This window comes from Onychomys torridus, chromosome 10, assembly GCF_903995425.1.
Source record: "Onychomys torridus chromosome 10, mOncTor1.1, whole genome shotgun sequence".
In the NCBI taxonomy this organism is placed as follows: Eukaryota; Metazoa; Chordata; class Mammalia; order Rodentia; family Cricetidae; genus Onychomys; species Onychomys torridus.
This window is the reverse complement of record NC_050452.1, coordinates 72158512-72172464: the sequence shown is the minus strand read 5'-3', so window position 1 is coordinate 72172464 and position 13953 is coordinate 72158512. Positions and strand designations below refer to the sequence as shown.

Here is a 13953-nt window from a genome sequence, read left to right as displayed (position 1 = left end):
AGGTCATTTGGTTTTGCTTCCCTGCTCAATGTGGAGCTCAGCTACCTGAGAGTCCTAACTCCAGGCATGGGTGACTACTGCACTATATGCATTGTCAAGGAAACGCCCAGTATTCAAATGTTTCCACTCCAGATGTTCTTATTATAACGATGCAAGACTTGTTAGCCTTCACCCTTCATGCTACCAGACTCTGCTTCAGACAGACAGGGCACTGGCTTCTAGCCTTCATTAAGAGACTTTTTTTTTTTTTTTTAAATCTCTTTGTTCCAATAAGGCCCAACTACCTCGAGAATCTAGGAACAAACCCAGGCCTCTCAAACTCCATTCCCATCTGAAGTCCTCAGGCCGACAAGCTGCTTTCCATCCAGCAGCTCACCTCCACTCAGGGCTATGCTGACGTGGGTAAGACTTAAAGGAGAGCAGCGGGCAGCATTAGACTCACGAGTGAGGAGTTCTACGATTGAGAACGGGCTTGGACACTTTCTAGTAATGTGGTACATACTTAACCCTCCCCTAAGCCCCGCACAGAATGACAAATACCCCCTTCTTGGGACTGCTGTGTAGTACGTGTGAAAACTCCAGATCTGGTCTTTGCATGGAGCCAACACATCAGTGTTGGTGCCCACCTTTACACACCAATGTCAGTGCCCACCTTTCTTTACACACCAATGTCAGTGCCCACCTTTCTTTACACACCAATGTCGGTGCCCACCTTTACACACCAGTGTCAGTGTCCACCTTTACACACCAGTGTCAGTGCCCACCTTTACACACCAGTGTCAGTGTCCACCTTTACACACCAGTGTCAGTGCCCACCTTTACACACCAATGTCAGTGTCCACCTTTACACACCAGTGTCAGTGTCCACCTTTACACACCAATGTCAGTGTCCACCTTTACACACCAGTGTCAGTGCCCACCTTTACACACCAGTGTCAGTGTCCACCTTTACACACCAGTGTCAGTGCCCACCTTTACACACCAGTGTCAGTGTCCACCTTTACACACCAATGTCAGTGTCCACCTTTACACACCAATGTCAGTGTCCACCTTTACACACCAGTGTCAGTGTCCACCTTTACACACCAGTGTCAGTGCCCACCTTTACACACCAGTGTCAGTGCCCACCTTTACACACCAGTGTCAGTGTCCACCTTTACACACCAGTGTCAGTGCCCACCTTTACACACCAGTGTCAGTGCCCACCTTTACACATCAGTGTCAGTGTCCACCTTTACACACCAGTGTCAGTGCCCACCTTTACACACCAATGTCAGTGCCCACCTTTACACACCAGTGTCAGTGCCCACCTTTACACACCAGTGTCAGTGCCCACCTTTATTTCATCTGTCTCACTTTTACTTTGAAACAGTTCGGATCCAACCTGGGGGATCAAATAGGCAACACCCCACCCCTGCCTGACATCTGGGAAGGAGGTGATGGCTGCTGTCAGGTTCAACAGGACATGGTAAGGGGTGCAACACTACACAGGCAGCTGAGGACAAGGTTCCATCCATGACAGTTATTTCCTAGTAACTTTGGGGGTCCAAATATACTCACCTAAAAATGATTTTAAAATACTTAAATAGGCTTTCAAAATTAAGTTGTTAGATATTTATATCTTTCTGCAAGGCAAGGCAATTAAAGTGGGCTATCTCTTATCAAAGCATAGGTAGTTCCTTTCTCCAAAAATGTATCCTTGTAATGAGTGCTAGTACTAAAAATAATATTTGAACACTTTTCCCTCTGTTAGTGTCAAAAATCTGATGTCTCAACACCAGAAAGGGATACTGGCTTCAAACATTCGCAGAATGGCAGGTAAGAAGCTACCCCAGCGTCGAACCCATCCTGCTAACTCCTTTATCACATCAGTGACCTCTGCCTCCCCACACCCTTAGCCACTTGCTTATTCTGAATTCTAGGTGTGACTGTGTTCTAAATCCTACACAGCAACCTCCTTTCTCTCAACCATACTGCGCCCTACCTCTCAGCTGGTTGTAACCAGCCTCATTTCTGCAGAGGGAAAAGGAGAGGGGGGTGTGGGGAAGAAGTCATTCTCAGCTTATCCCTTAGGCCTCCGCCAGTCCCGCACTCTGACCACCTGGACTCACAAGGGCTGACAACCGGCTGCTGTGAACCTGTCACTAACAGAAGCCTCACAGGACTCACCTTCCCCCAGTTTAATGTAGATGTTTCTCGCCATCTTGACTTCGGTGAATGACGTCACTGCTCCATACTCCTTCCGGGCCCAGTCTAGCAGGTGCTCATTCCCTTGAGGGAAGCTCCTCTCTTCTGTCTCTGCTGTTGAGGAGAAGTTTTGTGATGTAAACTGGACCACAGAACCCTGCGACACCTGAAGTGAACAGAAGGGCAGAGTTAACACGACATGGTTACCCAGAGGTAAACCAGAGTCAGAGAAAGCACTGGCCAGATTGACCCGTCTTACCTATTCTGTCTCCTCTCTCTTTTATGCAAACAGATGTGACAGAGGCAAGTTCTCTAAGAGCTGACTCAAGCAACCCCAAACCCACTTCTGCAGATAATCCCAGGCAAGAGGTCCCTTCAAACTTTGAAAGAGCCCTGTGATGAGAAACTGCACTGGGAACAGTCAGAATCTTTTTTTTTTTTTCCCCCTTTTGAGACAGGGTTTCTCTGTGTTGTTTTTGTGCCTGTCCTGGAACTCACTCTGTAGCCCAGGCTGGCTTCGAACTCACAGAGATCCACCTGGCTCTGCCTCCCAAGTGCTGGGATTAAAGACGTGCACCACCGCCGCCCAGCTGTCAGAATCATCTTTGTGGTTTCCCACAAGCCTCCATTAGAGGCCCACCTTCCAAGCACTACTGGTCTCCATTTATGCTGGCTCACATCTGCAGATTGAACTGGACATTTTAGGGAAAACTCTGTACTTCTCTCAACACATATGGACTTTAAAACCTTTTGGCTTTGTCATTTCCTAAACAGTAGGCATAATAACTCTTTGCACAGAATTTATTCTAGATTGGGTACTATTAGTAATGCCACTAACATTGAGATGAGCAAACCTGCTGTAGACACTGACAATACACACTGGTTGTGTGTAGAAGGTTGTGGTAGGGATAATACTGCCCATGTGTTATTACTTGGCATTCCAAAGTGTCGTTACTACCCAGATTCCTGCTTGAGTCCCCAGTATGAACCCCCAACTACCTCGTTCTATGATCTATGTCAAGTTTAGTTCCCTTTTTGTTTTCATATTTATTTGCTTTGTGCATTTATGTATGTGGGTGTGTGCTGAGGTTAGAGGATGACCTAGGGGGTTGTCAGGCTTGGCAGCGAGAATCACTTCATGGGCCCTTGTTGAGTTATTAAAGATTAAGGAAGCCTCTCTGGTCTGTACTGGCTCAAGAAACACAGAACTAGTTATTAATAAACTGGGTAAAAACTACATCACAAGAATGACTATCAACTGCCCACCAACTATGTGTTAGGCACCACAACGTGCCTTCCAGTACCTTACTGGTGACTTCTAATTAAAGGTCCGCATGCCGGTTAAAAGCAAAGCCAGTGTGGAGGGCTTAGCTTTGGCCTTGTTTTGATGTTGTGTGTTCAAGTCAAGGCTTGCCATCCATCTTCTTGCCTCATACTAACCATGCCACCTCTGGGTATCTCTGTTGGTGTGCAGCCATGCACCAACCCTACCTCAAACCATCTGGGGCTCTCTCCACCTTCAGCCCTGCAGTAAAATCTTCTTGCTACTGAAGAGCACTCACGTATTTTTATTCACCTTGTCACTGAAGGAACAAAACGTGCAGCAGTGCATCAAGGACTCCGACCCACTGCCAGCACCATCCTGGGAGAGATGGCAAGGATCCCTCGGATGTTTGTTGCCGTGTTATTTTTCATGTTACAGCCACAGAATTTAACCTAGGTTTTAAATACATTATGCAAAGCAAACCTTTTTTTTTTTTTTTTTTCCAGAGTAAACGAAGAGATACACCATAGTGGTACATTCCAAAGGCAAGAAGAACAGTGTAAAGAGAGGAAGTCAGCAGCGATATGGAATGTAGCTTGAAGTCATTGAGAACCACGTGACAGTGAGGCCCAAGCAGGGGTCGCTCTTGCTGGTCGGCCTGTCCTCCCTGCCACACACCATCAACCCCGCCTCAGTGCAGTCTTCTCTCCAGGCAGCCCCAAGGTCCACAAACTCAGGGCTGAGGACTTTGGAAACGGAGTTACCGAGTTACCGCCACTCCTCAGGCACATTCCAATAAGCAAGCAAAGCTGCCGGGTAGGGAGGCGTCCCTGATGCAGGTCCGTGGAAATTTTCTGCTTTCCCAGGTGCTGGGTCAGCACTCTCCCCTCAACCACCGCTTCTGCCAGCCCCCATGAACGCCCTCCGCCATGATGGAGTACAGGAGACGCTGTTCACGGGGGACCCCCACCGCCTCAGGACCAGTGATGATTACAATTTCCTCAGCAGAGAAAGGGACCAGAGAGAGTCTAATAGTCTCCTTCAGCACCAGGGCAAGACCATTGTACGAGGCTTGGAACTCCCAGTCGCCGTGGGCTTCTGTTCGAACCCTTGGAAGATCCCCACATTTGCTGCCATGATGTGTATGTTTTCTTTCGAAATGATGTGTGTGTGTGTTGTATGTTTGTGTGTGTGTATGTGTGTGTGTGTGGTGTGTGTGTGGTGTGTGTGTGGTGTGTGTGTATGTATGTGGTGTGTGTGTATGTGTATGTATGTGGTGTGTGTGTGGTGTATGTTGGTGTGTGTGTGGTGTGTGTGTATGTATGTGGTGTATGTGTGTGTGTGTGTGCACGTGTATAGGCACATGGCATTATATGTATCTGAAGGTGAGAGGGCAACCTGTGAATTCCAGCAGTTCTCTTTCTACCAATAAGATCCTGTTTGCTGGTCTGAGTCATGCCTACCAGGTCAGGGGATTCATTCCTCATTCTCTGGTGACATGAGCCTTCGAACAGTTGAAGATGCCAGTGGACTTTCATCATGTAGTCACTCCTCAGCTTCTTCATCTCCTCCCCAGACACCATGGTTGCCAAATCATTACCATCACAGACTCTGAACACAGTACTGGGGCAAGACTCAGGGTTTCTTTGAATGGGCAGGACTGAACTAAATTTCTGGTCAGTGGTGATGAGGTCCAATTCTATTTCCTTCCTCAGCTGGGGCAGAGAAAGTTCTAGCCTCTAATACAGCAGATGGTTCCCCTGGCAACCAGCCCCTAACTTGACTCCATCTAGGAGCCCTCAGTTACCAGTCATCACGTTAATACAAGCAAGATATCACTTTGGGGACACCGAGGATTTTAGGAGATGTGTGCCAGACACAAGGAGCAGAGGCTAAACATATATTTCTTGATGCACCACAATAAGTGAGTGTGAAGTTGTTGTTTTAAAAGAAAGTCTATATTTGGTTAAAATAACAGAAACTTCCCAAGGCTGTTTACTCTGTTGCCTATCCTCCACCTTGCTTCAGGGTCTCTGTCACGCTGCTGACACATTTCTGGTCTTTTTATTAAAAACAACAACACAGTATCTGATCCCATTCCTTCACCCATATTCCACAGTCACCGGGAAACCTTCCTAAAATGTGAATGTGTGATGATTCGGGACAGTGAAGCATCTCACCGTGGCACATAGCTGGGGAGAGGCATGTCTCTGCTTCCCCTCCGGTTCACACCACTTTCCCACATGCCCAGGGTTCACCATGAGAGCCAATGACTGCCACAGACTACCTGCTCTTGGGTCTTTATCCTTCTTCCCTGCCTGGCCCACTGTGCCTCCTCACCTGCCTTCCACCCCTTCTCTGTGAAACCCCCCAGGCCCCCCGCTCTCTTCAGGACTTAGCTGCCCACTTGTCATCAGCATGCCCCTGGACATCCCCTCTCTCACATAGCAGCTCTTGTGTACTGGTACACCCACCACCTTCCCCTGACAAAGAACAGTCAGGCGGAGGAAGCGTGTGTCCGTTCTGAGTCCCTTTGCCCGGCACAGTGCATGGCTCAGGCAGGGTTAAAAATGACTGATGAAAATTTCTCTGTGCTACTGACAGGGAGAGAGGACTCTTCCTCACTCCAGCTGCCAGAGCTTCTTGCTTCCCCCACCTCCCCAGAAAGTGACTCTCAGCTAGGCTTTAAAGCTAATGATGTGATTTCTCACCTAATAATTCCAGCTAAAAACCAATCATTAAAGCATACTTAGCAGCGTTGCGTCTCCGCCCACAGTGCCCTGAACCTTCCTCCTGCTTTCCAATTAAAATCCAAGCTCCTGACATGACAGATGTCTTCCTGTGGGAATCTGAGGAACACTGAGCTCTAAGGACCTTGACTCTTAGCAAGGGTCTGTTGAAGGGACAATCACCAAGTAGTTAATGGTCTAACAAATCCCGGGAAGCCAATGTGCACCTGAGTCCTTTCCTCACCAGAACGTTCTTTCCTGCTTGGACTGCGCACAGCACTGGTATTTTAAATGCTGGTTATGCTACCAGACTTTTTTTTTTTTAAGAGCAGAGCATTACTCTATCTGCCAAGGCTGGGAGTTTTATTACAAGAACTTACAACGAGGCTACAAGGGCCAAGTTTGTTATTTTTTCTGGATCAGATTCAATAACCTCATCCAAAAGTACACGAAAAAAAAAGAACCAAAGGAGGCGTCCAGCCCTCTTGTTTCCACACCTGTGTTTGAGCTTTAACTCTTCAAGTCCTAAGCAGACCCACACATGCCTTGAAGTTGAGCTCACAGGCCAGAGCAAAGGCCGAGTCCTTGTGAGGCTCTACAGCATCTTCCTGGAAGCGAGCTTCTTCGTTTTCCCACTGATCTCGGCTGACTCAGAGGTCCAGGGGTTCAGCACAGTTTCTCTTGAGCCTCCCCCACGCCAGTTCGGTCTTCAGTGGGGGGGGGCTTTGCAGTGGGCAGTGCTGCGACTGCCCAACGCCTCTTCAAGTCTTGTACTCATCCTCCCATTCCTTGGCTCCACCCCACCCCCAAACAATACGCTCAGGTGAGCACCCCAGATTCACATTCAAGTCGCAGTGGACCACAGGTGACCATCAGGTCCATATCACACGCTCGACTCCAAGTCCACTCGCATGTTGCCCTCAGAATGCAGCCTCTCTTAAGCCTACCACACAACCAATAGCCTGCCACTCTGGATCTCTGGGTCCCCCGTCTTTCTTTGTATATTATTTCTATTGTATCCATCACTTTCTAAAATGCTACAGGATATATTCATTCATTATGTTCATATCACATCTCTTCCTTTGGAGCCTGGAATGCTCAGCCATGTTGTGCACATCCCAAGCTCTTGGGATGGGTGACGTCCATAAATAAGGCAGTAAGTGTCTGATAGAATGCATCTTGAAATTCATTTGGCTGGCTCCTGTGCCTGACATAAGTTTTGTGCTAAAAAAGATGTGAAGGTCACATTGAGGAATAGAGAAAGGAGAGCAGACGTTACAATCTATTGTGACTGTCAGAGGCTGTGGGAAGGCTATCTTTACTCCGGTTCACATAGTATGCAACAGAGTAACTACTGACTCCACATCACCAATAAATAAGCATCCAAAATGTTGCTAAAGTGACCCATGTTGAAGACAGAAGATCCATACCAGAGTTTGAAGGTCTTTTTTTTTTTTTAACAAAAAGTAAAATATCTTGTGAATTTTATTCTCTATCATGTTTAAATATTATGTTGCATGAATTAATTACATTTTAATTTATTTATACTTAAAAACACTTGATTTCTATCACATCTTCTTTCACTATGACCCTAAGGAAGGAAAGCACATCTACGTTCACCCATCTGACTCTTAGTCTAGGACACAGAAGACACGATGAGCCAGTGACTCCCCAAGTGTGATCTCAGACTAGTGTATGACAAGCAGGAACAAGTCAAAATGTAGACTCCAGGCTGGTGGGAAGTAGGAACCCTGGAAACTGCATTACAATTCTTACCATCCATGACTCCAACACACAACTGGGGAAGGTCTAGGCCAGAGACACAAATATTATTTACTAATTTGTTTTCATGGTGCTGGGGACTGAAGCCAGGGACTTTTGTAGACTAGACTAGAGCTCTGCCATTGAGTTACATCACCAGGCCTGGTTCTGATTTTATTTATTACACATTCTTTAATAGTTCCATACGTGAATGCAATGAATTAAATCACATCTACCTCCCCATGCCTCCACAGTGTTTTCCTGTTCTTATGAGTGTGCATGATGCGTGCGTGAGGATATGTGGGGTGTGAGGGAGTACTTACCATGGTAGGCATGTGGAGGTCAGAAACTGTGATCATGTAAGAGTTTCCTCCCTTATGTTGGTGAAGAAAAGGAACCCCAAAAGGGAGGGAGATCAGACACACCATGGATGGAGTCATCCTCTTGCACATTTAAAAAGTAGTGAGTCTTGCAAAGTAAGAGAAACCACATCTCCACAAAGAGAAAGAAAAGCCTGCTGAGGAAAAGCTATTCCAGGAGTCATCACATGCATGCACACCCCCTGCCCCACCTCCCCAAGAACCCCCCTACAGCTCAACCCTGGTGATGCACAGGAGCTGGGGTTACCAGTTGGAGAGTACTTGCTATTTGGATTCTACAACCGTGGGGCTGCTGAAACTCACACACCCACCTTGGCCTGTTTACGTGACTTTGGTAGAGATGCCACACTTGTACAGTATTGATCAGCTTCTAGCCCCCTCTGCCCTCCCACATCAACTTCCTTTTCATGAGCCCCTGAGTCAACACAGCTCTTTACGGGGAAACAGATAAAGCACAGAAAAACGCTGATATTTCACAAACTCCTGCCATGCCGGGAATCTGCTTGCTCCATTCCAGGGGTGGTGGGAAGACACGGAAAAGGAGACTCCGTCCCTCGAATCTAGCTCTGTGCTTAAGTAGGACCTGCAAACTGGCCCTAGGGTGCCTCAGAGCCTACACAGAAAGGCATCAAGGAGATTATGCTGGGATGTGTTTTGTGTGCAAGGTCCAGCAGAAATAAATTCCTTCAGTACTCTGAAAGATTTCCTTCCCCTGAGGTCTGAACCGTTTGTTCTGAAGGAAGAAAGTCACACGTTCGTTCCACCCAATCCCAGAAGGACTCTACTCGCCTATTTCCTTCGAAGTCCCGTGATGTGAAATTCAATCTGAAACATGTTTTCTGTGAACATGTGTCATGGTTCAATGCTGTTTTGAAAGGGTTTACTCTGAAGAAATAATAACTTCCATGCCCATGAACCTACATTCATAACTTGCAAAGCTTCATTTTCAAGCCATTTGACTACAACGGCTGCAATCATGCATTCAGGAAATGCAAATTCATGTAACCTTTTTTTTTTTTTTTATTAATTCTTGGGTGTTTATATTTTATAACCTAAACCAGATTACTTTTTTTTCCCCAATAAAATGACTTAGAACATACTTGACTATTAATTTTTTCTCTAAACATTCATCATGACCATCTTGGGATGTTTTAATTTTTCCTGAAATGCGAGACGTTGAGGATTGAGATGGCTCCGTTCTCTTCATATTCCACATGCTTGTGCACAGCACGAAGAAAATGCTGATGCCGCTCTGGATACCAGCACGCCCAAACCTGAACATAAGCCAGTGTGAAAGTGATGTGCAAACCCCCACAGAATCAGCACAAGAATGGAGGTGGACGTGAGGACGCATGGATACAAGGAGAGGCAGAAGATCTCACGCAAGGTCTGAAGGTCAGGCTCCAGCCCAGCACCCTCTCGCCCCAACCCAAAATAATCAGCTAAGAACCCTAGGCTAGCCCAGATACTCCTCAGCCTATAACATAACCTCCCAGGCTTCTGAGTTCACCCTTCCTCACTTTCTACTGTCACGGGATATTAGGAGGGACTAGCCAGGCATGGTGACTCATGTCTTTAATCCCAGCACTCGGGAGGCAGACTCAGGTGGATCCCCATGAGTTTGAGGCCAGCCTGATCTACATAGTGAGTTCCAGGCCAGCTAGGGCTGATAGTGAAATCCTGTAACAAACAAATAAAAATCAACACTAAGAGTTATTTGAGCATAATTTCAAAGTATATTTGCCACCTAAAGGGTTTGGGGGGGCATTAGTGAAGGCAGAGGACATGGAGGAGTTGTTGTTGGATGCTGACTCTGTTACTGATATTTACCATGCTCCTCAAGCTGTGGCTGCCCTCCATATATGCTTCTAGGAACCTCTCATTATGGAACCTCTCATTATGGAGGACTTTTTTATTTTACATCTAATGTGCCAAGCCAAGTTCAAGGGTACTAACTGAATTTTACAAAAGCCAGACAACAGACAAGATCTTAGAATGGCCTTTATAATGGTCCTTGTTCATGCTGGTAATCTCTCTGTTTCACAGGAAATAAAGGCTCAAAGCAGCTGAAGGACCTACCCAAGCCACAGAGCTGGTAGGCAGTAGGGCTGACGGGAGAACCGAGACTCCTTCCAGCCAGAGCTCTCCCTATCCCAGCACAAGGGAGCAGTCAGTCAGCAAACGGGCAGACCTGTGGGGTAGAGTCAAACCTCCTTCAACTCTGGGCCCCACATCAGCAGAACACTGGGAGGAAACAACCACACAGCCTTGATGTGAATTCTTGCTAAGTCTACATGGAGTCTGACTTAGGTTTGACAACTGAAGAGCCAGATCACACAGTGTAGCAAAGCGCGTGCGCGCGCGCGCGCGCACACACACACACACACACACACACACACACACACGTCAAAGCTGCTGGGCTCCCCAAACCATGCTCTCCCCGTGTAGGACAGTGGGCACTGACTGTGTCCAGAGAGGCCATCTCCTTCTGGTGAGGGAATCTGCCTCCAGATCAGCAAAGATCTGAGCCATCTGCCAAGGTGGGCAAACTTTGAGGAGAGCAGAGAGGGGACTCGAGCGGGAAGCTTTATGAAAGGCACCACTGCCCTTTTCTGACTCTTCCCGCCTTCCGTACTGTTTCTTTGACTCTCCCTCCGCTGCTGCCTGAGGAAAAGTGAAAGAGAAGGGGAGGCAGGAGTGACTGTTTCAGACACAAATTGGCTGGAAACCAAGTTAGAGTCAACACAAATCCCCAAGTACCCAGTGACTTGAAAATGGTTGACTGGAACCCACAATGGGCAGAGACTGCAAGGAGACCGGGTGATGCCATGTGGGTGTGAAGACAGACGCCACGGCACGTTCTGTACGTCAGCTTAGCTCTGCTACGTGATGGCTAACGTTGGCAGCTCAACTAGAATCACCAGGAGATGGCCCTCTGGGCAAGTCTGTGAGGGGTTTTCTAGACTGGTTATCTGAGGGGAAAGGAATCATCCTCAATCCATGGTCTGGGTTCTCTGGACCAAATCAAAGAAGAAAGCACGTGGGGGCCAGCATCCCTCTCTCTGCTTCCTGAGCGTGCCTGCACATGACCTGCTGGCTCACGTTCCTGCCGCCATACCTTCCTGACATAGATGGGCAAACTGAACCAAAATCAATCCTGCCTTCCTTCAGCGCCCTTGTCAGGTGCTGCCACAGTTGAAGGTGATCTATATAGCCACGGTCCTATTGGTGAAATTATTAAGGCCGCTCCACGTAGTTAAAAGGGAGGTTTATTTTGTGGGGTACTTACAAATGAGGGGGTAGGTTACAGGGTCTGGCAAGGGTATAGTGCAGTCCGGCCGTGTTCTCTGGAGAACTCTGCTCGGTCTACCTCCAGCGTCCAGGGTCCCAGAACCAAGAGCATGACCTCTTCCCGATCCTTGGTCTTCCGCTTCCTCCTCTGCCCTGCCTTGTGGGCGTGACCATTACCAAAGCCTCAATGGGGGTTGGAACTTCCAGGCCAATGCTGGGATGGCTATCCACTACACGGTCCCATTATTCACCACCCACATCTGCATGCTGTTCGGAAGGTGTATTGTAGAGGTGACTAAAGTCCAAAATGGATTGACTTTAAGGAAGGGACTGTCCTAGGTCATTAAGATGGCCTAGTCCTGGAAGTGGAAAGCCCTTAAGAGCCTAGAAGGGGGCTGTCCTGAGGGAAAAGACATTCCAGCTGTGGGGGTCGGCTTTAGCTCATGCTCATGGGTGCTGGCTTCCTTCCAGAAAGTTCTCTCTGTATCTCCAACTCTCCTTGCCTGTCCCCACGATGGTGCAAGCCAACTCCTTGTAATAACTCTCTTTGTGTATATCCCTCACTGGGTCTATTTCTCTGAAACCTTGGCCAATATAGTTTCTGTGAATGGCTGATACAAGCCCCAGGAGAAATGGAGCTGTATATTCTGGCCCACTGAGCAACCAAACCCAAGAATGGTTAGGGAATAAAGGGCCTGAAGGACATTTCCTTGGGGAGAAGCAGCAGAGAAGGGGCCACAAGCCAGACACAACTGGTGTGTGTCCTTTGGGAACTTCCAAGTTGCATTTGTATGCCCACTCCCCATTCTCTAGTTTTAATTGACAGTCTCTGCAGACAACCAGGATGGTCTCCTCTGCCAAAGCTAAGAAAGCTGAACTAGCATATTTAACCTCAATGATGAAATAATCCCAAAGGTGCTATGGATATACGTGTACTAATTAAGCAAGGCAGCCTATGGAGCTGATCCAAAAACAGTCCAACCAGGAGCCCAGAGTAAAAGTATACTTGGGGAAGAGGTCAAAGGGATAGTTTCCAAAGCCCTGGCCAAGTGGAATATTGCAAGGCCTACACCCCAGTTTTGAAGTCACTTACAACAGACACTGTTAAATGAGATTTTTACTTACCTGATCTGAAATCCCAATCTTGGTATAGGCATTTGTGGTTCCATGCTAGATGCCGGAGTTACAGACGACGTCATAGCTATGTCTTCCCATCAGGCAGTGGGGCTTCCGTAACAAGGCCCACTCTACTTTTCTAAAGAGTATTTTTGCTAATACTTGTCATGTTCTTGCCACTTTATGTGTTATAACCACCGTCCAGGAGCTGTCTGTCCACACACGCTAACCTCTTCGCCTTAATTCCATCTTAATATAAAGATAAATGATAACTGCATGAAAATTACCTTTAAAACCCCTGTATCATACGGTAAGATAAAGAATTGTATGGCACCTACATCACAGACGTGTTACAGAGACCAAATAAAGTCATATATTTAACTAGGTGGAATCATCCAGCGCCTGATGCAGACTGGTCAGTTTTCATTGCATACCCTCCAGACAGGTCACAAAGGCTGTGTGACTGACCTTGAGGTTCACAGGCATGGTTTGTCCCTCACTGGAGCAGAACTCGGGCCTTCTAGAAAGGGATTTCTTCTATCTGTGTTCAAGCAATGCTGACCTACATCCCCTGGCACTCTAGAATTCTCAGAACACTTTCTTAAGGATAAAGAAGATAAAGGGACTGGAGATCAAATGGGCGATCATCACTGTGGGCTTTTGCCAGAGGTGGCTGATGCATGAGCCTCTGGCTTTGACTGTGGCTCACAATCCCAGTGGTATAATGGTAACTCCCCATCATGGATATCAGCAGTTCGTATCTGCAACACTGACGCCAAGCCATCTAGAATCAAGTGTTGGGAACCAATGGCAAAAGCAGGGTTTAGAATACAAACCCTGCCCACACATAAATGTAATGAGTCACTTCTAAGCCAGATAGAGGATAAGGATTTGAGATTCAAAAACACATTATAATCTCCAACAATCTGTACAATCTGTACCCAGGAAGGAGACAGGCCATTCTGAGTCCCTCGCTGAGATGGCCTGGGCAAGCAGCTATAGGAACCTCACCACAACATCACCGTGGGCTTCCACATCAGCATCCCAGAGCCTCCAGGGGGACAGGTTGTTTTGTTTGTCTGCTTGTTTTTGGTTTTTTCCCTCCTCCCATTATATGAAAATAAAACGTTCTGCAACTTCCCTTAACATAACACTCAGTTTTCTTACCAAATAGCTCTCGGGAGGTTGTCCACCATGCTACTACCCACAGTACCAGAGATTAACA

The 13953-nt window shown here is 47.3% G+C and overlaps 1 protein-coding gene across 1 annotated transcript in view; it reads right to left on the bottom strand.

Annotated features, from left to right (window-relative positions):
• The window catches only part of Tgfbr3 (transforming growth factor beta receptor 3), a 183279-nt gene that overhangs the window by 48412 nt on the left and 120914 nt on the right, over positions 1-13953 (bottom strand). The window contains exon 5 of the mRNA XM_036201220.1: positions 2170-2353. Within this exon, the coding sequence (XP_036057113.1) occupies positions 2170-2353 (184 nt within the window). The remainder of the gene's footprint in view (positions 1-2169; positions 2354-13953) is intronic.